The following is a 27,000-nucleotide window of genomic DNA, read 5'->3' as shown; positions in this document are numbered from 1 at the left end:
TCGCGTTCAATAAAATATTTCACAAGACTAATTTAAGGAAAAGAAAGATTCATTCAACCAGCAGAAACCATTGAAGTTATAGTATGTTCATAATAGCAAAGTATTTCCAGATGACTAATTACCTGCGATGTGCATTATGTCTCTGAAATAGAAAAGTAACTCTATTTTTAACGGCAGTGTCTAGGAAACAGCAGTCGTTTTCGCGGAAGTAATAAACCAAGTACATACATCGGTAAATGTATTGTATTCACGCGTTATCTAAGTCTTGTTCATAGTAGTTGGGACACTATGTCCCAACTGTAGAATGGAACGTGGTCCTTCCTCAAAAATTGTCTGCTCAATAAGAACCCTGATAAAATCATTACATTTTAGGGATGGTCGATTAATATTTTTAATCGATTAACGATTAATCGTTCGTCGGTTTAGCCTATAATCGATTAATCGCTTTCGATGCAGGGTTTTTCATCGATTAATCGATTAATCGACTTTTTTTCCGGGCGCTTTAAAAAGGCTGAAGCACAGGTATCTACTAACATAAGTCCCAATTTTAACGTTTGAAAGGTGGAACCAGGATAAGAAATACAAGCGTATAAACTTTTGATAAAGAACAATCTTTAATTTGTTAAAGGTCAACTATAATTGCCACTAGTGACTAGTGAAGGAATAAACAATATAAGTATAAAATGGCACTTACTGAGTGAAGCACTTAATAATTAAACAATAGGAAAAAAAATGGCACTTAAAAAATATGGCACATGTGATAGGTGAGGTCCAACTAAAGTATGCAAAAACTTGAAATATGGATAGGGAGAGAAGAAAATTAATGGTTAATGTTATTGAACCACATGCTCTTTTCCACAGAGCGAAGGAATGTCAACTGGCTCAGGTGTTTGGGTGACAACCGGCACCTTCTTTGACTGGCCACACAACCAGCGTGTGAGAACAGCCGCTCTGACGCTACAGATGTTGCTGGGATCGACAAAAACTCCATCGCTACTTCGAATACGTGCTCCAAACCCACACGCATGCTGTGCCACGTCTCCAGCGGCCTGGGATTGGCACGACGATCAACGACGGGGTTGTTACAGTATGCCTTCAATTGTGAAGGCATTTGGCTTTCCGACTCTTGATCCATTGTACCAGTGCAGTTACGGCGAAGTGCCTGGTCAACGGCGGTCCAGATGCCATAAGAAGGAGGCGACGTATTCGGCCTAGCAAGATCCTCTTCTAGAGCGCGGCCGGCAGCACCAACCTTTTCAGCAACTTTTCCACCTGCACGATGTTGTTATTAGTCAAAATTGTATTAAAATTTTCTTCTCCTGGCCTTTCCTAGCTACAAATAAATAAATCATGTTAACTTACTTAGGTACCGGACGATCATTGCCACCGCCTGAGGATGTTCGAAAACATACTTCTTGTACCGTGGGTCCAAAATTGTCGCGGCCGCGTACGGGCGCAGGTACTCGATGCCACTAAATCGTGTGTTCACTTCTGAGAGCAGCTTTTGCTGCAGATTGAGAGTGACGGGGTGACTAGGCTGAAAGCTGTGGATACCCTGTAAAAGACAATAAATATTTGCCACTTTTTAAAGACAATAGTGTTTGTTACGCCACTGTTCTTTCAGCATGCACGCTTTTCCGACAGTGTAAATTCAGGCATACTTAACGGACACTGCTACATGCGAACTGTCGGCGTGTATGTGACTACAGAGTAGCCAATTGAACTCTAAATTATAGAGTAAAGATGATTCACCTGCTTTAGGCCGTACACCATGGGGATTACATCGCTGAGTGTCACGGAACGACCCTTCGAAACCATAAGCGTGGCTTCCTCCAATGGCTTTAGTAGGTCCTTTACTTCGCTAAGGACGTCAAGCTGGTCACCAGAGATTAGATTGGGCGGCTTTCTCCGAGTGGCTCCTCTCTCCCTCTGCAGCTGTAAGAGGACCCGGCTGACAGGCTCGGACAACTTCAAGAAGCGCTCCAACATGTAATAGCAAGAATTCCACCGGGTCCTGACTTCCTGGATTAATTTTAATGCATCATGCTCCTGCTTGCCATCCTGGAGCTGCATTTCCACCAATAGCCTTGATGCAACATCGCTGGTGCGAAAGAAGCGAACGATCCTCTTCACCTTCATTAGCAGTGGCCGAAGGTCGACGAGTGGTGAACCGTCATCGTCGGGTGCATCTGCATCAGGGACGTCCTCCAGCACAGCCTCAGCATCTTCTTCATTCTCCGGGACCACCAGAACCTCACGTGCTTCAAGTTCCGAAGGGGCTTTGGACATTGCTAGACCAATGGCAGCTTGACCTACTTGGTTTAAGAGATGGGCTACACAGGAAATGTGCTTATCGGCACCAAATTCTTCGCGGACAGCTGCCTTAATGTTTTGCCCACCATCTGTGATGACAGCCCGGACTTTCTTCTGGTCAATATTCCACTCGTCGCATAATTCGCGCATTGCTACGCGAATATTCAAACTTGTTTTTCTTTCTGGCATGTGCTTAACGCCAGTTTCGACATTCACTAGTTCGGTACCTAAAACAGTAAAACATTGTTTATTAGGGTACGCACAGAAAATATGGTTACGCGTCATGACAAAGGAAAAGGGTTTCTCATTTTTCAAATTTTCCTGAAAATATTTACCTTCTCTAAAATGCACCGTGAGGCCTAGGTACGACCGCATTGTGCTCTCATGCGTCCAAAGGTCAGCCGTGAGGTTCAGATGATCAGCTGCTTGAATTCTCCGCCCATAATGTGCCCTGAGGTCCTCGTACTTAGCGTCGAGGCTCTTTGTGACAGTAGGCTCAGTGGGAGGCTTGTAGAGTGGCTGCAATGCCTTCACGAACATCTTGAAGCCATCCTTCTCGGTTGTGCTCAGAGGCAAGTCGTCGTGCGTGATCATGTATACGAGAGCATCAGTAGCATGCTTTTCACGGACTCCTCCTCCTGAAAAACACCAATGGACAAAGTCATGTTGTCGTACCCATTGACAAGCTAATTTTCTCGCTCTGCGAAAGTCACCAATCGCGAGTACAGACTTACTTGCAAACACACTAGCACTGGAGAGGCACTTTTCCATGGGTCCCACAAACGAGGAAGGAACAGAACCTCGAGGGCTTGTAGCGGCATTAGCGGGTTTTCTAGTTGCAGACCCAGTTGTTGCCGCCGAGCCAGCAGCACTTTCTTCAGCCTGTGGAATTAAACGAAGCGTATATTGTGAAAACTTTGAGGTTAACAAAGAAGCTCGAGAAAAAGTTGAGGACCGCACGAAGAGCGATGGAACGAAAAATGTTAGGCCTAACGTTAAGAGACAGGAAGAGAGCGGTGTGGATCGGAGAACAAACGAAGATAGCCGATATTTTAGTTCACAGTAAGCGGAAAAAATGGAGCTGGGCAGGCCATGTAATGCGTAACATGGATAACCGGTGGTCCATTAGACTTACAGAATGGATACCAAGAGAAGGGAAGCGCAGTCGAGGACGGCAGAAAACTCGGTCGGGTGACGAATTTGAGAAATTTGCAAGCGCAAGTTGGAATCAGCTAGCGCAAGACAGGGGTAACTAGAGATCACCGGGAGAGGCCTTCGTCCTGCTCCTGCAGTCTGGCTGATGATGATCATTGCTGATATAGGCTGATGATGATCATGATGATATTTTGAAAATATGCGACATTAATTTGCAAAGGCTTACGTAGGATGACCTGGGAGATAGGGGCAACACAACAAAGAAAGAAAATGGAATCGCAATCGCTGAACAGAAGGGGACAAATCCCAGTGAAACCACCTAAGTAGCTCCTTAACTGTCAAAACTGTTAGTATTATCCTAATGAGCATGCAATTAAAGCCCCAAATGACAGATGAATTTATTGCACAATGGAATTGAAACTTGATTTTACAAATAAATGACGCAGTGATGGATAGAACCTTTAGTTCGGGCCCGACTCCGATGCCGCCTATTCAAATACATGTAAAACACAGCAACACTTTTCTGAGATAACCCCTGGACCGATTTTAATGAAATCTGTTGAATTTGACAGAGAAACTTAAATTCTAGTGCCCGTTGGAAGCGGAAGTTCGATTCAGGGCCCGGCTTTTTCAAGCAATTTTTAGAATTTAGTAAGTTAGGGAAAAAAAAAGCAGAAGCACGAAGTTTACATAATTGTAGCTCTGCACCAAGAACATATATCGCAGATCTCTCAATTGCATCCATTGGATCATCCAAAGCGGAAAATTTTGATAAGTCAATTTACATCTTACGTGAATTTTTACATTGTTTACAAGGGTTTGAGTTGTAAACATGATAGTTTCGTTTTCTGAAAATTAGCGATTTTTGCCAATGTTTATTAAATAATGGGCGAAATAAATCAAAACTTTTCAACCAACAGTCACTAGTTTTAACTTGTTCTTTCAAATGCAACAAACGTCATCAAATTTGGTGCAGTGGCTGCCGAGAAAACCGATTTCTCCGTTCCCATATATTTAGATAGAAGCCTTCCTCTTAAATAACGAATGAATAAGAACTTACCAGAACAGGCTGATTGGCGCCTTGAGCAGAAGGAGGATCGTCGACATCGTCGTCATGGTCGCCTTTCCTTGTAGGAGGCCCCTTTGGCACTTTAATGAAGTGGGCGTGCAGCAGGTGGTATCGCAGGGTTTCCGTCGCCGGCTTAGAATATTGTTTGCCACATTTATCACACTTAGCGCTCTTCGTCTTCTCATCTTCAGTGAACAATGCCCACACCGCACTTCTCTTCCGATCAGATGGCATTATGGCGTGACAACGGTAACACAACAATATGTACGAAAGTGCTATCGCGACTTCGATACAAAGAGCGACCCACACGCACTTGCACTAATGGCCAACCAGCAGTCCAGCACGCAGCCACACAGAAAGGTTGGAGGGGAGGCGATAGCCAGAGTGGGAGGAGGGTCGGTATGGAGGAAGGAGAAATTAGGAGAGAGTATTGCCAAGACTTGTTGCTTTCGCCTAGTTCATTTCTTTCTCCACGGGGGTGGCCTCTCTCCGGCGCCTGGGACCCCGGGCAGCCTGTGCTACGTGTGCGTAAAGCGGGGGAGCGCTTGGCCGACTCGGCAGAACTCGGGATTCGGAAAAACAGTCGACAGTCGCTCTCGCTCTTCGCAGCCCCGCCGTGGCTGTTCGTGCTCCGCATTATACAGAGCGGTTTCAAAATTTTCCCGCCACTTCTGCCACTGTCTGGAAAGCGATTAATCGAATTGGTTTAATCGATTAAATCGATTAAATGTAAGGTAGAGATCGATGACGATTAATCGCTTTGCGGCATACTTTTAGTCGATTAATCGATTAACCGTTCATCGATATTACCATCCCTATTACATTTGCGATACAGAACCCAAGCTTGTCGGCAGGCCAAAGAAAGCTGAACCCATTTGTTGCAGTTGTCTGGGAGCCTAATTTACTGACGCCCAATTTAGACGGGAAGAAGGTAGCGAGAGAAATAACGCCATTTTTTCAAGTGCTGAATAGTATGCATACCATGCATAAAGATATATGACGGCGCGGGAAGCACCCAATGATATAATTTATCTAATAAGCGCAAGAGTTGCCTATATTGTCATCAATCATTAGCTGACACACGCACATTATGTATCTTAGGTTGCAGACACAAAGAGAAATGCTCGAAGAATCGAACATGAATCAAAATAGAACACGAAATATTTTTTATTGCGATAGCAATTATATGGACACTTCAACCGCATTTCTGCCGTCGCCGTCGCCGTGAGGTTCCGTATAAAGTCCAAGGGCGATAAAATCGTCGGCGTGCGCCGTATGCGCGAGTGAGAGCGCGCTATCACGGAGAGCGAACGCACGGCGGAAAGCAAACGCGACCGTCGCGCGAAAGGCCGTGGGGGTATGGGAGGGAGGCGGGCCGACGCTGTGCTGCTTCACCAAATGCTTATCTGGCAACCGGGCGCAAGGGGAACTGGCCACTCAATCTCCCACGCGAAAGCAAGAAAGCGGGAAGGCAGCGCGAGAGGGAGAGGGGGCAGCTTCTCTGCCAACAACGTCTCCTCTGCACAACTCCTCTGCACTTTGCCCGGTGGTGGCGGTCGCCCGCACGGTCTCTTATCTCGGCACGGCTCTGACCTTTGTATGCGCTGTGTATTCGCTGCTCAGTTTCCGTTGAAGCGATAGACCGCGCGAACCTTCGCCCGCTGCGGCGGCTGCGCTTGCTGCCAGCCTTTTGACAGTCGTTGTCTGCGGTCATTCAGTGTGATCTATTCATGTTTGCTTGTGTGCGCTGACACCACGCTTGTTAATTCAGTTAGTAAGCGAATGTGTCCAAGTTTATGCAGCCGATAAAACTACTATCCCTACTCCGAATAGCTCTCTACTAATTTGCTATCGCAATTGATGCTTCGCCTTTCGGGCGAAACTGCGACATTTTTTTTACCATCGCCCTTATTGTGTTCGAGAGAAACATGAGGTTGAGGAGGAGGAGATATAAACTTTATTTTAGTACAGCAGATTTGTGAGACCTAGGCCTCTCTACCTAGATGACGGCCTCGAGCCCTTGGGCTCTGGCGCCATCTTCGGCCTGCTGGATTGCCTTAAGTTGGTCTTCCGATGCAGAACTGAGCAGCGCGGTCTCCCACTGCTCTCCCGTCTTGTGTGTCTTATTCTGTGTGGGTGTCCCAGGACAAGGCAAAACCATATGTTTTAATCCGCCCTTTCTTGACAGAATCTGTATCTATCGTTGTAAAGTTCTGGATAGTAACCGTGGTAGGCCACCGGATTCGGATATGTATGTTTGTAACAAGCGCCATGTCTTCGCTTGCCGTCTACTTAGCGAGGAGTGTGCCGGGGGAAAATGAGCCCTTCCCATTTAATAGCCTTTGGCAATCGCGGTAAAGCTGGTCATCCGGTCTCTCTCTGTTCCCAGTAGTTGCGTGTGATCTGCTCGGTCCGCCAGTTCTCCAGCCAGGTTGTGCGCTATTTCGCACCCGGGAAGGGAGCTGTGTGCGGGTGCCTTTGTAACCATCTCGATCTTCACGAAAATTGGCTAAAATTCTTAGCGCTTCCGGCGAGATTCTTCATTTGTCATAGTTCTTGACGGCGGTCTTGCAGTCGCTGACTACGATGTCGGTTTGCATGGAGGCTATTTCCAGTGCTAAGGCAGCCTCATTTGCCACATCCGCCTTTCCTGTTTTTACAGTGCCACTAAATCTGGAGTCACCTTCTAGAATCGTAGCAACTATCGACATACCCTGTCTGTGTACTCCGCGGCGTTCACATAGACCACGTCCCTGGCACTACTGAATCTTTTGTGGAGAGCTCTCGCTCTTGCGATTCTTCTATCTTCGTGAAACTCCGGATGCATGTTTCTTGGGTAGGAGGGTATTGAGAGATGATCCCTTATTTTCCTTGGGATGTCTATCCGCAGTCCCCGCTATGCTTCGTAGGTTATCCCAATGTCGTCTAAGATGTGTGTTAGTCTTTCATACTGCACCACTCTCTTGGCCTTAAGAAGTTCGTCTAATATGTTATGCACGCCGAGCGCTAGGAACCTCTAGTTTGACGTATTTGCTGGAAGTGCCAAGGCTTGCTTATACGCCCTTCTAATGGTGCATTCTACCTTGGCTTTCTCCACAGCGTAGAGCTTAAGGTAAGGGACCACATATACAATACTACTGATTACGAATGTTTGTAATAATCGGATAATATTGTGCTCTTTCATGTTCCAGTTCCTGTTGGATATCCGCTTGATTAGTCTGATTGTTTAGTGAACATTATTTCCAGTAGTCTGATTGTTTCTCCATTATGACCGTTTTCGGATTTGCGGAGCCCCAGTATTCGTAGGCTCTCCGCTACCGGTATCCTGGTGCCTTCTACGGCGACCACAAAAATGCGGCCTTTCCTTAATGCTTTTTCGACCCCTGCATGTGGGTCTATAGACAGAAGTTCTGATTTTTGAGAGGAACATCGCAGTCCCTTGTCTCTGATGTAGTCTTCGACCGTGTTTACTGCTGTTTGGAGGATCTGTTCCACATGCCGGACGCTTCCAGCCGTCACTCAGAGGGTGATTTAGCTCACATATAGGCTGTGTCCGAGTCCTTCTATCTTTTAGAGTCTCGCAGGAAGACCGATATTTCCACGTTGAATAGAAAGGGGTATAGGACCCATGCATGCGGAGTACCCCTATTACTTAGCTTTAGCTCATCCGATTTGGTTCCTCCAATTGTAATCATTGCCGTACGATCCGTCAAGAAGTCTTTGATGTACGCGTATGTTTTAGGTCCTAGACTAAGCTCTTGGAGATTTTGTAGTACTGCCTTGTGCGTGACAGTGTCAAAGACCTTTGTTAGATCAAGCCCTAGTATCGCCTTGGTATCTAAAGTTTTCACACCCGCATCTATGGGAGATCCATCAACTATGCTTTATCTTCGAGCTCACCGTGGATCTCAGACACGTCCACGGGCCGGAAAATGCCGCCGCTGATGCACTCTCACGCATCGATGCCCTGTCGACCCAACCACCACTAGACATGGAAGAGCTAGCAGCTGCCCAGAGCAACGATCCTGAGCTGCATAGTCTTCGCTCTTCATCCACTTCATCTTTCACGGAGTGCCTGCTTCCATTCTCTACCTCATTAATAACGTGCGAAATGTCTACTGGTGTTCCTCGGCCCTTCGTGCCTACAGCTTTTCGTCGTGCAATTTTTGATCAATTGCACAACATGAGCCATCCGGGTATTCGTGCGACACAGAAACTAGTCACATCTCGTTTCCTTTGGCCAAGCATCAGTGCTGACGTCCGACGCTGGGCGCGAACCTGCCTTCAGTGCCAGCGTGTTAAAATTCACCGTCACACGGTCCCCTTTAGGCCTCCCGACGCAAGGTTTCCCCACGTCCATCTCGACATCGTCGGCCCTCTTCCACCATCACAAGGGGCCTGTTACCTACTGACATGTGTGGATCGCTTCACCAGATGGCCGGAAGCGTTTCCCATTTCCGACATTACAGCACTGACAGTGGCTAAGGCGTTCACAAACGGCTGGGTATCACGCTTTGGATGCCCTTCTGTCGTCACCACCGATCGTGGTCGTAAATTTCAATCGGCCCTTTTCACCGCACTTGCCAATATCTTGGGCATTCGACACATCCACACGACGGCCTACCATCCTTCCACCAATGGCATGGTCGAACGGCTTCATTGACAACTGAAAGCTGCCCTCACTGTTCACCAGCCAAGAGAACGTTGGCTTGATCACCTCTCCTGAGTACTTCTGGGCATCCGATCAGCATTGAAGACGGATTTTGGCTGCTCATCAGCCGAACTAGTCTATGGCGTGTCCCTGCGTCTTCCAGAGGAATTCTTTGAGCCGTCGTCGCCCCCTTCCACTCATGATGCCTTCACGTACATTCGAGAGCGGCGCACCACGTTTCACGACCTTTCTCCTGTAATTCCTGCCGACCGACACCACCAGTCTGTCTTCGTCAGCCAGGATCTGCATGACTGCAGTCACGTCTTCGTTCGGCGTGACCAAATACGGCCACCACTCACACCGGCCTATGATGGCTCATTTCGCGTACTCCATCGTACACCTAAGACGTTCACGCTGGACATTAACGGCCGTGAATACGTCGTGGCTGCCGATGGACTAAAACCTGCACACATTGCCGCTCTCGTGTCCGCGGAGCTTCCATCTCCAGTCTGGATGCCCACATCCAAGCACGTTCACTGGGCGACTCCTATGGCTCACGCTCTACGGGGGGCGGGGGAAGTCCTGTAGCGCTTCAGCATGCGGCGCCCGTCAAGGAAGAAGACGTTGGCATTCGACCGCGCGGCAGTTGCAGAGCGAGAATAAAAAATCAATTCGAAAACTCAACGCTGTCAGGGCTCGATCTTTCTCGTGTTAGCTCCGACAGATGTTTCAGTTTGAGCATAATATCCTGCGTCGATAACTTTGGTCGAAATCCCACCGTGCTATGTGGTTAATGTCTTAGATTAGATTAGATTATGGGGTTTTACGTCCCAAAACCACGATCTGATTATGAGGCACGCCGTAGTGGGGGACTCCGGAAATTTGGACCACCTGGGGTTCTTTAACGTGCACCTAAATCTAAGTATACGGGTGTTTTCGCATTTCGCCCCCATCGAAATGCGGCCGCCGTGGCCGGGATTCGATCCCGCGACCTCGTGCTCAACACCATAGCCACTCAGCAACCACGGTAAAGTCTTCCATCATCCATGTAGCTCGTGAGGCGTGTGAGAACCACATGTTCCATCAGTTTAGCGACGCAGGATGTTAGCGATATGGGCCTTAAGTTTGTCCGTTGTTGTTTCTTTCCAGGCTTCGGTATAAAGATGAATTGGGCTGCTTTCCATTGACTGCGAATGCTACCTTGCTCCCAGCAGTTATTCATATAGCCTGTGAGAGCTCGGATGGATATATCGTCGAGGTTCCTGAGCGTTTTGTTGGTTATCCCATCAGGTCCTGGCGCAGATTTCGGGTTGAGCCTGTAAGTTCATATCTGACTTCTGGCTCCGTAATGAAGTATCGAGATCAGGATTCTCATTACCTCTGTAATCCGGGAGTCGTTCTCTATCTGCATCTCCAACGTGCATCTTTTAGAGCTGTCGAAAGAGCTCTTCTGTACCTTCATAGCTGCGTATAACCTCCTGTAGATGGTGCCTTGGTACGGTTTTTGTACTCCCGGGATCCAAGAGGAATCGGAGAATGTTCCAGGCCTTGGACATACACATCTGGCTTTCCATCGAGTTTCACGTGGGTTGCCAATTTTGTCGGGTTAACCCATTCGCATAAACTTTGATTTCCTTGTCTAATTATGCAATTCTCATCATTAATTTCCGCTTATGCTTTTGCTTTTTCCATCTTTTCAGCATACTACCTTTCGCTTACCAGATGTGCAATAATCTGCTATCCATCTCCTGTATCCCTGCCTCTTCTGGAACAGTTTCGGTAGCTCGTTTAACACTTTGTTGTAGCTTCTCTGTCCATTTATCGATGAGGCTGATCCAAATAATTTAGTGATTAGGTATTTGTTTGTTTATTTGTTGGTTTGTTAATGTCAAAAGCAACGGGGTCTATTTTTGTGCATCTGCATGCACAAAGCGTGTGGTAGTTTTTGGCGATAGTTGTGCGCATTGACATTATTCTGCACACCCCTCTCGGTGACTGCTTTTTATACATTATAGAGCATTAACCCAGACCTAATACTATTTGAAGTTTGGTATTGGTCTTCTGTGTATCTTGCTTCGGTGTGTGCAAGTTTGGTGCGCTTAAATCAACCCGAATAGGGCCACATGAACAGTTGGTACACAGGGACCCCTGCGTCCTGCCGTCCCTGTCGAGCGGCTGCAACACAGGCCACATTAGACCACTTTCTCAGAAGCTATCCGTACCTTCAGATAGCTGTGCCCGCACCCTACGAATCCTGGGCCAACATTTTGGCTACCCGCCTGACTTTCACCAAAGAACGCATGGCTCTTTGTGCCGGTCAACCGTTGATTTCATCCAGGAAAGAAGCTTTTATGTTTTCATTTAAATTATACCACAAGGCCTACTTGCGCAATAAAAAAATTATGACAAATGAATAAATTGGCGCTGCAGTCATTTACGCAATTTACGTGCATCATGTGCCAGCTTCTCAAGTTCTTCCCTGTGACAGCTTGCTCTTTGGCACGGTGTGTTACACTGCACTGCGTTCGGCTGTCGGTCCAAATTTTTCGAGAGACAGATATCTACAAGCTATTTGATGCGCGCCTCTAATCGTATCGTGCAAAAAAAAAAAAAACTCGCCGAACAAATGAAGAGCAAGGGAGAGCAAGGAGTTGAGAGCGATAACGTCGTTCGGCGTAGCGCTTGACCTTCGATGATGTCCTAGCTGTACACGGGTGTGGTATGTTGGCACGGCACAGCACTCAAGGCAACTGCTGCTGGGCAGAAAGAGCAGTGCGCTGGCGGCTACAGGACATTTCAGAAAGATGGCGTGATGATGAGAGCCAGTGGCGTTGAAGGCGTGGCCGCCCGATTGTGTACGAGCTCACATCGACGGGAAGCGGTCGGCGTTAGTGAACTCCCGGTGCGATATTAGGCCTGGCAGAACAAAAAAAAAAACATCTAGTCGACAGCATGACGTTCCACAGCTATCCTCAGCAAACCAACTTTTTCTGACGCCAACTTTACTTCTCCCCGCAGCCTACCTGCGCCTTGGCTCTTCGGAGCATGATCGTTCATTGTTGCCGGACCATTCAAGATATTGTATGGTGTGTGGTAACCTTTAGTGCCACCTGCGGTCGCAGTCGCTGGCCTGGAGGAAGGAAAAGGTGCGGACGGATTTCTGTAGCTGCACGTCTCGCAGTAAGCATCAACTGTGCTGCCTTGAAGTGCAGATAAAGGCTAGAGCACCTGGAGCATGACCATGCAATTTCCAAGGCGTCACTCGCCTTTCAGCTGTGGTTAGTGGAGTCAACAGCATTATTGTCTGGACGTCTGGGCAGGACGACCATGCACTTTATAACTTTTCCAACTACTTATTCATCATCATCATCCTATATTTATGTCCACTGCAGGACGAAGGCCTCACCCTGCGATCTCCAATTACCCCAGGTGGGTTGATGAAATTTGCGGGCGCACCAACTTGCGCCTGCAAATTTTCTAACTTTGTCACGCCACCGGGTTTTCTGCGGTCCTCGGCTACGCTTCCCTTCTTTTGGTATCCATTCTGTAGCCCTAATGGTCCACGGGTATTTATCCCACGCATTACATGGCCTGCCCAGGTCCATATTTCTTCCGCTTAATGTCAACTAGAATATCGGCTATCCCTGTTTGTTCTCTGATTCACGCCGCTCTCTTCCTGTCTCAACGTTAGTCCTAAGAGTTTTCGTTCCATCGCGCTTTGTGTGGTCCTCAACTTGTTCTCGAGCTTCTTTGTTAACCTCTAAGTTTCTACCCCATATGTTAGCACCGGTAGACTGCAATGATTGTACACTTTTCTTTTCAACGACAGTGGTAAGCTCCCAGTCAGGATTTGGGAATGCCTGGATGCACTCCAACCTAATTTTATTCTTCTGTAAATTTCTTTCTCATAATCAGCGTCCTCTGTGAGTAATTGACCTGTGAGTATTAAAGTGGCCCTAAAGCACTCTCATGGCGATAGTAATTATATGGACAAACCAGGCGTATTTCCGCTGTTGTCGTCACCGTCGGTGTTACCGAGATGTTTCGTATAATGTCGAAGTGCGATTACACCGTGGCGGCGTGCCGTATGCTCTAGGTACGAGTAAAAGCGTGCGAGGGTGAGCCGAGGATGGTGGCTTGACCTCGCGCGCGCAAGGGAGGAAGGCTGGGAGGAAGCACGCCGTCCTCCACCGCACGCAAGGCACCGGGGGGTTCTACTCCGGCGGCGGCTGCGTATGACGCGGCTGAGCGCGGCCGCCCAAGCCCTGTCTTGAAAGCGATATGCGATGAGTACAGTCTAGGGGCCCTGTGGGCTTAAAGGTTCGTGTGCACGGTGTTCTTGACGCTTATTACGCGTTGAAGCGAGAGGCAGCACGAAGGTCAATTCACTCGCTGCGGCTGCCATTCTTCCTCACGCTAGCGTTGGGAAAGCGAGTGTCTGCGCTCATCGAGTGAGATGTGCTTTTGTTTGGCTGTGAACGCGTGACACAATGCTTGCATATTTAGTTAGTAGGCGAATGTTTACGAGTTTAGACGGCCGATAAAACAACTATCCTTAACTTACTTCGCATAGCTGTCCGCTAATTTGCTACCGGAATCGATGCTTCGCGTTTTGCGCGATAGTGCGACTATCGGAGTCTTGCATATGACGACATATTCAAGCCGCCGGCAGCTTCGCAAATGGTTAGTAGGAAGACTTGCTTGAAAAGAGAATGTCTAAGAAACAGGTGACTTCGCGTTCCGCTTGCGAGCTCCCCGCACCGCGCTCAACAGCAAAACTTGGCTGAGATGTTCACAGCACGGACAATTTTTTCACTAAGCCCGAGGGATTATTAAGGGTCCCTTTTATCATCATCATCATCATCATTATCAGCCTATATTTATGTCTACTGGAGGACAAAGGCCTCTCCCTGAAAACTCCAATTTCCCCGGTCTTGAGCTAGCCGATTCCGACTTGAGCCAGCAAATTTCTTAATTTCATCACCCTAACTAATTTTCTTCCGCCCTCGACTGCGCTTCCCTCCTCTTGGTATCCATGCTGTAACTCTAATGGTCCACCGGTTATCTACCCTATGCATTACATGTCCTGTCCATCTCCATTTTTTCTCCTAATGTCAACTATCGCGCCTCCCTGTTTAATATCTCATTCACACCGCTGCGTTCCTGTCTCTTAACGTTACGCCTATCACTTTCCGTTCCATCGCTGTTTGCGCAGTCCCCAACTTGTTCTCAAGATTCTTTGTTAACCTCTGTCCCATATATGTTAGCACCGGCAGAATGCAATGATTGTAGACTTTTCTTTTCCCCGACAGTGGTAAGCTCCCAGTTAGGATTTCGTAATGCCTGCCGTATGCACTCTAACCAATTTTGTTCTTTAAATTTCCATCTCATGATCCGGGTCCCCTGTGAGTAAGTGACCTAGATAAAAGTACTCATAGCAGACTCGAGAGGCTGACTGGCGATCCTGAATTCTTGTTCCCTTGCCAGGCTATTGAACATTACCTTTGTCTCCTGCATATTATTCTTCAACCCCACTCTTACACTTTCTCGGTTAAGGTCCTCAATGATTTGCTGTAATTCGTGCCTATTGTTGCTGAATAGGACAATGTCATCTGCAAACCGAAGGTTGCTGAGATATTCGCCGTTGATTCTCACTCCTAAGCCTTCCCAGTCTAAGAGCTTGAATACTTCTAAGCATGCAGTGAATAGCATTGGAGAGACTGTCTCCTTGCCTGACCCCTTTCTTGATAGGTAACTTTCTACTTTTCGTATGGAGAACCAAGATAGCTGTGGAATCCTTGTACATATTTGCCAAGATGTTCACGTATGCCTCCTATACTCCTTGATTACGCAATACCTCTATGATTGCTGGTATCTCTACTGAATCAAATGCCTTTTCATAATCTATGAAAGCCATATAGAGAGGTTGATTGTACGCCGCAAGTTTCTCGATTGGGAAGTCTGGGAAGATTGATGACATGGAATTATCTATTGTAGAATATCCCTTAAGGGGGTTGAGCCATTCATTGTCTTATGTGACGGACGGATATAATTTTGAAGCAATTTAAATTCAAAGAATCGCAAAGCGGCAATGGCGGGCGAATGCTGCTAACCACGCCGCCGAGCAAACTCGAGACATCGAACGCAAGCGACAACGGCGGACTGCGGGCATACCGTCAGTGACGTCGATCTCTCCGTCGCAACCGAAGGTGTGTAACCTCATAATTTAGAAATACTTTAATGAACCGTCGAGATTAACCCACTGATAAACACCAGGGCCGCAAGTTTCAGCTTCGCTGCTTAACAATCTTCACGGAGTGCAAGGGCCGACGAAATTTTTTTACTCATCAATTCAAGGGGACATATTTTTTTAAATATGCCTCAGTTTAGTCGGCTCAAAGCTACAGTTGCCTAAATATAAGCCGAGCCCATATCACAGCAGTCTCAGTAGAACAATTCAATGAAAAGAACTTCGAGTATCAAATACAAACATATAAAACAATACAACAATGAAACATTCAGCTGTTGTAGTAGCAGCAGTATTAGCTCCTTCAAATAAGATGAACATATGTGCAAATGGCCGTAATTTTTCATGGGGAACATATTTCGTTCAGGGTAATTTTAACATTCTGCTCGGAGGGGCTCGAAGTTAACCGGTCTAATACAATTGCGGTGAAGATGGAAATGATGCATGAGGTGAAGTATCTGGAAAGCTAACTTTTCTTTTCCATATTTATACTGATAATCCCAAGAAGGATTTAAAGTTCTAATCTACGGACTAACCACAGTCACATTCACCCGGTTAGTTTGGGCCTTGACTTAAGGGAAGCGAGAGCACTGCTATATATGCTGCGTGAACCAAGGTAGCACATACGTGCTACATGATGGGAGCTCTACAGCCACTCGACAGTGAGGCGACCCACCACAGCGAGCAAGAGTTGACTCCGCGATCCCTCTCAATCGCACCGAAAATGGGCTAGAAACCATTCTCGGTACGTGCAAAGGCGATGTTGTGAAACTAAGCGGTGCCATATGGGGAGGTGGAATGTATAAAATAAGCATACTCATGCCGGACACTGAAGAGTTCAGCATGCTATCGCCGTTGCTGCTTCGAAAAACACATCCTGCCATACGTAAGTTTATCGCGCTTTCTTGCGATGTTCGCTAGAAAGTGCGATGTTAGGTACAAATTGGTTAAAAGGTTGTAATTAGCGAAATTTCGGTAATTAGTCGAATATACATTTCAATTTTTGTGCAAGTAATGTCCGCCTCTTCGAGTAGCTAGACCAACTCATCTACTAGAATTGTGCCATCTGCCACAGGCATGCTTTCAAATTTTTTAAGGTGTTCGCTGAAGCACCCCGTATGTAGTTCAGGTTTACTTATGCGAGCGTGTTGAGCTTGCCCCTTCGACAAAAAACAAAGCGCTAGCTCGCCGCGAAACTTGTTCCCTTGCCTGCGGCGCTGCTGCGGCTTACCTTTAAAGCGCAGAGTGAGAACGGGTATGTATACCCTCCATTTGTTGTGATGGTGATAAGCTTCGCTTACCATCCATCTTCACGGTGTAGAAGGGCTGACGATATTCAAGCGAAGCTTGTATTGACTCACAAGTTTCTTACGCAAAAACTCACCTGTGGAGCATACCCGCATCGGGTATGAGCCAGGAACAAGAAAGAAATAAAGAGCAATTGCGCGGAAAGCTGCGCCGGCGCCGGATCACATGAAGAACGCGACCAATTAGAGTCGTTTGGCGTGTCGCGGGGCGGGAAAGGGAGAGAGAGGGGGTTGGCGCGCGCTCCGCCATGCTTCCCTCTTCTCAGGTCAGTTCGGCAGCCGGATGGGAAGGCCGCGCGTGGTGCGTTCCGCCGAAGAGCAGGCTGCGTTTCAGCAACGGTGCCCTGAACTCGCTCGGGAAAGGGCTCGTTGTCGACGTGCCGATTCTAGCGTGAGAGCTTCCGAAGCCCAGGCGAAGCGTCAGCGAAGAGCGGCGGACTCCGAGTTACAGGAGCGCGATGTTGAGGACAAACGTCAGCGAAGAGCCGCCGACCTTGAGTTTAGGGCAAACGAAGCGAAACGCCTGCGACTGCGTCGTCTTGCCAAAAGCTTCGCTTATCCCCATTTCCTCGTCAGGGGAAGGGCTCTTAAATTTCACAGGCTCTTCTTAGTCAAGCGTGCGCCGTCATGCAGGAGTGGAGCCGGAGAGGTCACGTGACCAACTCGCCGACCAATCGGAGCGCGCACCGGGGAGGAGGTGCAGAGGCGCCGGGGTATAATAGCAGGTGTTTGTGCCGCGCGCTGTTTGCCTGATGGACGCCGCTCGGCGGGAAGAGGAGAGGCCCCCGGGTGTAATAGCAGGTGTTTTCGCCTCGCGCTCGTCGCCCGAAGGACGCCGCTCGGTGCGAGCGGAAATACACAGAAACCTATGAGACAATCGCAGAAACAGAACGACCACAGCTTCGTTGTTTCGACAGATTTCACTTCGTGGAACTGGCTGCATTTAACTCGCCCGGAACGCCGTCGCCCGTGGGCGCCCACGCGTTCAATCCCCCGCAACGCGCTAGAAATACCATCACCCGTGGACGCCGACGCGTCCTATCCTTCGCAAGTAGCGCCGTTAACAGCTTCGCTGTTCGACCATCTTCACGGAGTGGAAGGGGCAGTGAAATTGTTTTTACTTTTTGTTATTCTGATACAATGAGGCAAACTTCACCCAGAATCCAAAGTTACTTTCAGCCACAGGAGCGAAAACTGCATAAACCATGCAGTCGTTTCTTCCTCTTTGCGAAGAACTCAACAAGGCTGTAAAAAGGCAGACGCGTTTTACTAGTGTCCTCCCCTTCCCCAGCCCTCCTGCCCCACAGTAAACAATGTTGAAGAAGTATACCAGCTTAGCACAATATGTCACGCATTATATCCTTGTTGTAAGCTTACGGCCCTTTGCTTACCTTTACAGCGAGGCTGGTTCTATCGTCGAATACAAAAAGCCGCGACTTGTTGACGTTGACAATCTGCGCACCATCGTTGCTGGGTAAAGTTTGGTAAGGCAACGCAGTCTGAATGTGTAATATGTCGAAGCCCTCACAAGCCTGCAAGAAAAAAAAAAGAAAACGATAGGTTACCATGAATGCAAGCAAATTGTTTGTAATGATGTCATTTGTGACGGGTGTTTCACATCGACAAAGGCGACGACAACCTGGCTGGCGCACTGTGCACGTTTTCACTTTGACCTTGGCTGCAGGACTGTGCCATCTTGCCAGTCTGTGCTAATATCTATTGTCGCGCATGCCCTGTTGAAGTTCAAACTGAGCCACCAGACACTTAACTGGGCGTAAGCGTCGACACGCGGTGCCAAGATAAACCTCATTGTCTTCTTCAGTCCCTTGTTCTGTCATACCATGTGGCATTAGCCCCTTCCTCACTAAGTCTCCAGTAGATTACGCTGTAACTCAGGCCATGATGGCATGGTACTTTTACGGCACACAAACCACGTGTGAGCACCATCCCCGAGGCTGAAGTATGAAGAAGACGTTCCTAAGTTTAGTATTGTCCTACTAATTAAACGCAGCAACGCGCTCGAACTAAGCCAGCCAATCTTCCATGTCTTGAAAGGTGTCGCCATGAAAGCCGTCGGGACTAGTGGGTTCAGCAGCATCATTTAGGTCGGCGTCACCCTTTTGTAGTGCTCGCAGTGGTCGCAGTCGTCGCTTTTTCCTGAAGGTATCCCCCCCCCCCCCAATGCACCATAAATCTCGTAACTCTTCACAACACCCGCCATTTTATTTGGGGGGGGGGGGGGGACCGGCGGTAGTGATCTGATGATTTTTAGCGGAAAGGTTGAGTAAGCGACGAAGTCTGACCCCTGCACATGATTGCTGCACATGGCGTGGACATTGTTACTACGGCAAAAAGCTACTTAGGCATGGCACGTGACGGAAGGGTTCATTCCGCCGACAAGACAGTTATGACCTACCGAAGGTGCCTGTTTGTCGGCAACTTCACGTTCCCATTGACAAGACGTTTTGTTGAGAAAGATTCAAACGGCCCATTGAGCGAGAAATCCGGCGTCTGTTGTCTGTAGCATCTAAACAGCACCTAAATTCCCATTGACTTCGACACCACGTAATGAGCGCACCTCAACGGAGTCGAGTGGGTGAAAGGAGACAGCTGCTGAAACGACAGGATAGCGCGCCAGGTGTATCGTGTGAGGAGAGGGCCTCCTCGTGACGCCACATCACTTTCGCTCTCAGAAGATGGCGCGTGGTGCGTATCTCTCTCTCTCTCTCTCACTCCCATTGGACTTAATTTCTGCGCGCGCCTGCCGGCCTTGGTCACCGCTGCAGCTTCCTCGGTCTCTCGTCGCGCGGGACGTCGGTGCCATGCGGCATTGGCACCGCGAGCTGCTGCTGCTTGCTGGCTCGGGCAGCACGTACCGCTATGGTACATTACCCGCATCGCGAAACTGGAAGGACCGCTCAGCGGCGTTTAATCGGACATTAATGCTTTCGCATTCACAACTCGTAAGAAGTGCTTGGATGTCCTCGGATTTTTTTCCAACAATGCCTAACCACGTCATTTACCCTCAACGGATCTACACCTTATGTTCCATGTCGCGGCCGCCGATAAAGCCGTCTTATATAGTAAATGATTATTGATCGCGTTGCCTTGCCGAGCTTACCCAGCTTAAACCGAGCAATTAGACTATCCATTTAACTAATAAGACTAAGCTAACATGTCATCCACTTGTCAAACAAAAACCATCTGCACACACGCACACACACACACACACACACACACACACCATACTTTCACATAAGCACACGACAGGCTGTTCTGATTTAAACTCGTTTCTCGTTGGGAACGTTGCCTAATGTGGTTAAAAACATTGTGTCTCTTCTCCCGACAAATGTTCACTCCTGTCGCGAAAATATTTCAATCGGTAAACGAGCAGACGTAGCGTCAGCTAACTGCATAATCGAGCCATGTGACTCACCGTGACAGGCGAAGCGTATTGTTCCTGTGGTTCCATGGTTTCGCAAGACTCGTACACATCGTATTTACGAGTAGGCTTGTATTTTCTTGCCGTTAGTGTCGAGGCAATTGCCCAAGGCTTCCCGGGAAAGTGTTGCATCATGAGGGACATATCAGTTATCTTTACGTGCTTTCAGGGAAAAGAAGTAAACCGTAATTCAGTTCATACCGTCTGCTTCAACACACGTGCGCCGTCACGATGCCAAAAAAAATGTCACCATATTTATAGTTCTTCGGACAGCTTAACTTCAATGTTATACAAATTGATCGACTGCGCGTGGACGATCACAAGCGACAAAGCACAGAAAGGCAGCCTGACGCAAATGTTTCTCGACACATTTTCAATAATTGCAGGTAGAAGCAATTTTTGGAGACTTGGCTTTTGGTACTGAGAACTTCCAGGAATTAGACATAAATAACTGCCGAAGTTTACTACCACTTCGGGCTGGAATGCGTCCTACATTTAGCCAACCAACGCCCATGCGGGCCCATTACAGTTTGGGCCATGTATATGGCGCAGAGGCCGCCCAAGTGGTACACAGGGTACTTTAGGGTAAATTGATCTCTGGAACAATCGGCATGCCGCATGTCACAACCTCTATCCAGTATTCAACATTCCACTGTTCAGCATTCCATTATCCAGTATTCAACCAAGTAAACGCTGGGGTCAATGAGAACGTAATTGCGCGACCTGAGGTCTTAGGCCTCAAAGATAGCAACGTATAATAAAGCAGCGCTGGAGAACAAAAAAGTGGCCTAATACTGTCAAACAGACAGCTTGACAACAAATTGCTTTTCGGGCAATATATTTCATTGGATCCAATGGCTTGTAACATGCATCAAGAATTTTAAAGACCTAGACTACTCGTAAATGCAAAAAAACGGTAATAATACCGAACATAATGGCATGCTTAAAAGTATGCTCATAAATTATATCCCTCCAAAAAAGGCAGTCTGCCCACCGCCCATTCCTTTCTGTATAATCTGTCGCATGCATTACTATAGTCGGGTACAACTTTAGAAGGCAGGAGGCCCAGATGACCGAAGCGCGACAGCCGATTGCCACCGCGACTAACAAATTTGTCCCGCTCAATAAAATTGTGCTTCCAAAGGGCCTCTTTCTCGCTATAAATAAGACTTTACATCTTGATGACTGATTTGGTGAAGCTGTCGTGATGGGAATGCTACAGCACATGCCGGATCACGAGAGAAAGATAATGATTTGCCTTCTACAAATGCTGCGCGTCGTCTGCTACGGTATAAGATCGGCGGCCGCCGGCGTGTGTTTTTAAACGGTAGTCACTGGTTTAAACCACTGCTGTGCTCTCAGGCGTACCGTTCCGCAAATAGGAAATTGAAATCTTTGGTTTTAATGCAAATACAAGAAAATATGTGGCCTATAGCTTCTTTGCAAGAAGAGCACGGAGATTACGGGATCGAATACCGGCTGCGGCGGCCGCATTTTGACGGAGGTGAAACGCAAGAACACCCGTGTGCTTGCGTTGTAGTGCTCGTTAAAGATCCCTTAGTGGTCATAATTAATCCAGAGCCCTCCACTATGGCGTCTCTCATAATGAGAAAGTGGTTTTGTGACATTGAACCTCTTCAAATAAATTTTAGCTTCGTTGGAAGGGACAAAAGTTGAAAGAGCAATGCTGCATGACTTTTGCTCTGGTTTACATGTACACGGAACATTTACTACTCATTTTCCGAGCTTAAAATGGATCATTTGCTATTTAGCAAGTACTTAAAAACAATGAATTTATCGAAACCATTAAAACCTGGGGGGAGACGATGAGGCAAGAAAGGTAGAAAAATTCCTTCATTCACAGTTTAAATTAATTACACGGATGGGTGGCTCTCAGCATCAAATAGCATGAAATTTATACTTTTTGCATGTCTTCAGAAAATTATTTTTGATGTGATACGCGTTATTTTTATTCTAGTTTCTTCTCACATTTTTTTAAAACATTGCACTCTTTATAGCCTGTTGAGATGAATATATGTCAATGCAAGCACTGCGAGAAGCAATGATGAGTTCCAGGTCTGCCGAAGCAGTCATATTGGAATCATCATCAAGCTTTATACCCCTAAAGGCCAATACCTGCAGTCAAGCATTGACACCGTCGGCTTAGTTTCTGCACAGCACAGTTCTTGTTTCATTAAGCCATTTGAACAAATAATTGCAATGGAAGCTCAGTGACATGTCCCCGTTGCCTGCTTCGTGTTAGTGGTGCGGCCCCAACCGTTTTCTGCGCCCTGTTGATATGAATAATGTCAATGTGAGGAGGCCCAAAATATTAATTCGCACAGCAACCGTCGAGCTTTACGTGCCCTGAGGTGAAATAGCAGAAGTCGGGGCACGCTTGAACGGCACCGTTAGCAATCTGCACTTCAAAGCGCAGTCATATCGTAGCCATTATTTAATTTATTTATCTGACTCGTGCGAGTAATGCGAATGCAAGCGAAATGAACCCTGAATAACTTAACGAAGACCGAAGCAACTGCGAAACTTGATGCGCAACTTGCATAAATGATAATGCAAGACAAGTGCTCAGGCGGAAAATCACAATGTAATTCGATGTAAACTCTCTCTAAGGGCAGGAACATCGTCAATCTACCACCATAGTAGTTTTCTATAGTAGCGGAGGAGGAGGGTATGGCGAAAGAGTGAGAAGAAAAGCGTATGCGGCGACGATGGCTACGCGATGGCGCCAGAGTAGCGCGCTACATCTGGGAAGTCTGTCGGCGGCGGCTGCTGTGAATCACGCCCACACGTCACCCACGCGCGGGCTGTCGCGATCTCCGCATTAGCGAGGCCGTCGTGCCACTCTTCGCCCCGTTTGCAACGTGCCGCACGAGATGGATGGTCTGCGCCAGCCAACATATCTCGAACTGAAAACAAGTATAGAGCTGCACTCAAATTTTGCATTAGGGAGCATCGTAATCGTCGGTGATTTTTTTTTCTTTTGCTTTCCTTTTGGGCTCAGAAATATTGAGTAAATCTGCTTTTAATAGTGTCATTTTTGTTCATTGCACAAGCAGTAGGCGAAGCAACCGCCAGATTCAAACAATGAAATTGGTGAAGTAATAAATGGCGAAAGTTGAAAAAGGCTCTCAGTGCACTGAATTGCTGCTCTCCATTTACTGAAAAATGCCTTTATAGGGATGAAAACGTCAGAGAGCAAGTGATATACCACTGCGCAATGCTGCCCGTGTTAAAAATGTATACCGCCATATCTCATCTGTCACGAAACCATCTGTTTACTAAGACTGGAAGCGTGAAAAAAGCAACCGCATAGCATCGTGCTGTTTCACAATATGGCACCCTTTCATGTGCACTTCTGGCGAGCTTCCGCATGCACTGATGCATAAACGCAGAACCGTGGTAAACGACGAAGTTACTGTGCAACCCACGTGTTGCTGTTAACATAATGTATCTGCAAACCTTTCTATTGTCATAGCTGATAGAAATTTCTTTTGTGGTGGTTTGTTAATCACACTGCGGCAACAACACAAGAAGCAAGGACAGAATAGTATTAGAAAACGCAACCAGACGGCAGATTGAGAAGACCACGTATGCGATAGAGAAAGGCGGTAATGAGATCGAAGAAGCCATCCCTGCTATTCACAGGACTTGGTGCTCTCAATGAGAGGAGTTAAATAAACTGTGGAAGTAAACGTAGCTAAAAGAAAACTTATAAAAACAAACGCACACATAAAAGGACAAAAATAAGAAGCACGCATGCAAGCACGCACATATTCACATACCTGCCCACAAACGCCAGCGCGAAAACAAAGAAAATCTCAAATATAAAAAATAGCCAAATAAATAATATACACAAACGCGTAAGAATACACTCGCATACATTTACCCACAGACGCGGCTAGAGGTATCTACTAGGCGTACGATTGTAGCCTCAACGCTGTTATAGGAATATTTAGTAGCAACATGTCACAAGAATCGAAAAGCAGCGCAGAGCTGTGTTGTGGGAAAGAATGTAGAGTGCTGGTAGCACAATTTCTACGTTATTGTGTCAGAGCAGGCATTCTACATCTAGCGCAGGCAGTAAGCCAACAGTACTAAGCCACATAGCGAAGCGAATTTATGCCAAGTTCCCTTATAAAGGCTTTAGTTCAACGGTCATAATTTTATGCGACTTGGTGCTGCGACTGATATTAAGGAAACTAACGCTGCGACCAAACATCTGACCGTTACTAATTCAATGACATTCGATCAAAAAGCGCGGCTTAGTCCCTGATTCTTAGCAGTGGTGGACAGTAATCTATTGATGGTGCTACACATTGCTCGAACGATGCTGCCAGACGCTCAGCTATCTTACAACACCACTCTGCCAACGATCGTTTGCGCGGTGAGCTAGCCGCGACGAATATTGCATTGGAGGTGGCCTTCGCAAATCTTTTTTTTTTACTTGAAACACTCGTAGGTTTGTTTCATCTGCGTACGCTTTTCTCATTTCTCCTGAGTATGTAAAAGTACTGAAAGTTGGGCGAGTTGGTAACTATTCATCTTGAAACTGCACGCGCACACAAGAAACGAGGACAATAAGGCGAAGGTGACAGACAGGCGCTGACTCGCAACTCAGTTTATTTTTGGAGGGAAATACACACCTGTACACCCAGTCTGACTAAAGTGAGCATGTGCAAGAGCATGCGCAATATGTCTTTATTATTTTTATTTCTATTCCGCATACTCTTGCACATGCTCACTTTAGTCAGACTGGGTATATATATATGTGTGTATATTTCCCTCCAAAAATAAACTGAGTTGCGAGTCAGCGCCTGTCTGTCACCTTCGCCTTATTGTCCTCGTTTCTTATGTGCGCGCTGCAGTTTCAAGATGAACTCCTGAGTATGGTTTTGCTCCACCACTTCACCGTGTCCGACGAAAAACACAGGGACAATGTACACGGACACAACCACCGCTCGCAGTAGGTGCTAGAATTTGGCAATCTTTCGTTATCGTAACTTCACTTTGGAGCAAAACAAAACACCATGAAACAAACACGCAGGGCGTTTGTTTGCCGCGGTGCTTCGCCGCAGGATCCTGTTTTCAGACGATGCGCTGCGTCACCGATACTCGCTGCAATCTTCGCCGGATCACGGCTCAAAACAAACGCACACGGCGCAAATCATTCATCGCAAGCTCGCAATAATATTTCCGGTTGGATAGATTACAACAAACAGTTTGAGAATTCACTCTGACAAGGGCCAGACGCGCACATCTGACGCGACTCGCCCCAGTATGAAGCACGGGCGGTCATGTTCTCCGTCGATGAGGTCGTCGGCCACCCGGCTCGTGACGTCAGTCTAGAGTGCGAGCCCATCGGTGGAGGCTCGTGTGCATCCGCCTTTGAGGGGCAAATGCCGCTGACTTCTAAAGTGTATTTTCCTTGAAGCGCACTTTTCATTTCCCTTTGAAAGTCCCGACTATAGGACATTTCACTATAGGTTCATAGTTTTGTCTTTTCTTCGGAGTTGAAAGGATTAAGACGAAATGAGGCGAGAATGTTTACGCCATTCACGTCAGGCAACAAGAAAAGCCTTTGAACTTGGTCATAAGCAAATGGGCTATTATATATTGTTACGGGGTGATCATTTGTGGAAGTTTTACAGATTTTTGTAAAATCTCCGGTGGCAGATGGACTAATTCGTCCTTGATCGGAAGTATTAAAAGAAGTGGGCATGTTCAAGGAATCGAAACAGACATTAGGCAGATTAAAAATTCACTGATGAATTTTTAAATGGTTTATCTTACGGCTCATATTACAATTTATGAATTGTAGCCAGTCAGCTTGGAAGGCGTATTCATTTAGAATGAATTTCCAGGATCAGAACAGCTTTGAGATACTCATTCCCAAAATTTGAGTTGAACAGCATGGCGTTCCAGTTAATCTTGTGTTTCAGTGCTGATGAGAGGCTGTTGTGAAAAAAACTAAGCGCAACAACAATGCATTCTTATGGAGAGTTTGATGGAGCATAGGTCGAAAGTTGTGTCACCCTGCAAATTCATTCCAAGTGGATACGCCTTCCAAGCTCAGCAGTTACAATTCGTAAATTCGAATATGTGCCTTACGGCACATATTCGAATTAAACAAGTAAATAAACAAGAAGAAATTAGTATTATTTGTTGACTAGTTGAATTTGTGTTTCGATTTCTGGTGAAAGTAATATAGGCCTCCATGAATTATCCAGCTCAAGGACTAAAATTAGGCTGTCACAGGATATTTTTAAAGGTTCTGTAAATCTTGGAACTGATCACCCCGTATATTGTATAATATACGCTTCCTATATTGCCACACCGCTACCCGAAAGGACATTAATGACTTCTCCATTTTTTTCGCAGCCATTATGGACTTACCATTGAATAGAGACTGCCATAATTTGCTCGTAGCTGGTTTGCTTTGGTGTCATTAGCGTATGTGCTGTGAGGTATTATTTCGCAGTTTGACATGTTGTTGTTTGGATAGGCAATGTGTCCCAGTCCGATGATAACGTCGGGTGCTCCAAGGGACCTGAAAAATTTGACCAGGTTTAGTTTTATCCTTGCATGTGGTTACCGTTTATTGAGCACAAAGAAGAAAGCGACAGTTTATGTTCAAATGGTTCACAACTGGATAAAAAAGAAAGCATGTACTTGATCTCAATTAACCATACATCTCGTAACTCTGCCCAAAACCCGTAATTTTTTTGGAACCGACGGTAGTGATCTGATGATGATTTTTAGCGGAAAGGTTGAATAAGCGATGAAGTCTGACTCCTG

At 46.9% G+C, this 27,000-nt stretch overlaps 1 protein-coding gene and 1 long non-coding RNA gene across 2 annotated transcripts; both read right to left on the bottom strand.

Annotated features, from left to right (window-relative positions):
* Positions 1-612: 612 nt before the first annotated feature.
* LOC119454173 (E3 SUMO-protein ligase ZBED1-like) lies at positions 613-5,274 on the bottom strand. Its single transcript, XM_049668182.1, has 5 exons — positions 4,529-5,274; positions 3,048-3,195; positions 1,753-2,951; positions 1,363-1,555; positions 613-1,272 (listed from the first exon to the last, which is right to left on the bottom strand). The coding sequence occupies exons 1-5, from the start codon at positions 4,769-4,771 to the stop codon at positions 821-823; spliced, it is 2,235 nt and encodes a 744-aa protein (XP_049524139.1). The 5' UTR covers positions 4,772-5,274; the 3' UTR covers positions 613-820.
* Positions 5,275-18,174: 12,900 nt separating this feature from the next.
* Positions 18,175-26,741, bottom strand: LOC125945852 (uncharacterized). Its single transcript, XR_007467163.1, has 3 exons — positions 26,599-26,741; positions 20,179-20,346; positions 18,175-18,274 (listed from the first exon to the last, which is right to left on the bottom strand). It is a non-coding gene; the product is annotated as an uncharacterized LOC125945852 (long non-coding RNA).
* Between the last annotated feature and the right edge of the window lie 259 nt (positions 26,742-27,000).

This window comes from Dermacentor silvarum, chromosome 5 (assembly GCF_013339745.2).
Source record: "Dermacentor silvarum isolate Dsil-2018 chromosome 5, BIME_Dsil_1.4, whole genome shotgun sequence".
NCBI classification, from domain to species: domain Eukaryota; kingdom Metazoa; phylum Arthropoda; class Arachnida; order Ixodida; family Ixodidae; genus Dermacentor; species Dermacentor silvarum.
The sequence above is the reverse complement of the archived record's forward strand: the minus strand, read 5'-3'. Positions and strand labels throughout refer to the sequence as shown.

Coding starts and splice junctions, on each gene's coding strand:
- LOC119454173 (XM_049668182.1), bottom strand. CDS start 4,771: ATGCCATCTGATCGGAAGAGAAGTGCGGTGTGGGCATTGTTCACTGAA. Junction 1,556..1,752: donor TGGTGTACGGCCTAAAGCAG/GTGAATCATCTT, acceptor TGTCTTTTACAG/GGTATCCACAGCTTTCAGCC. Junction 1,273..1,362: donor AATGATCGTCCGGTACCTAA/GTAAGTTAACAT, acceptor AACATCGTGCAG/GTGGAAAAGTTGCTGAAAAG.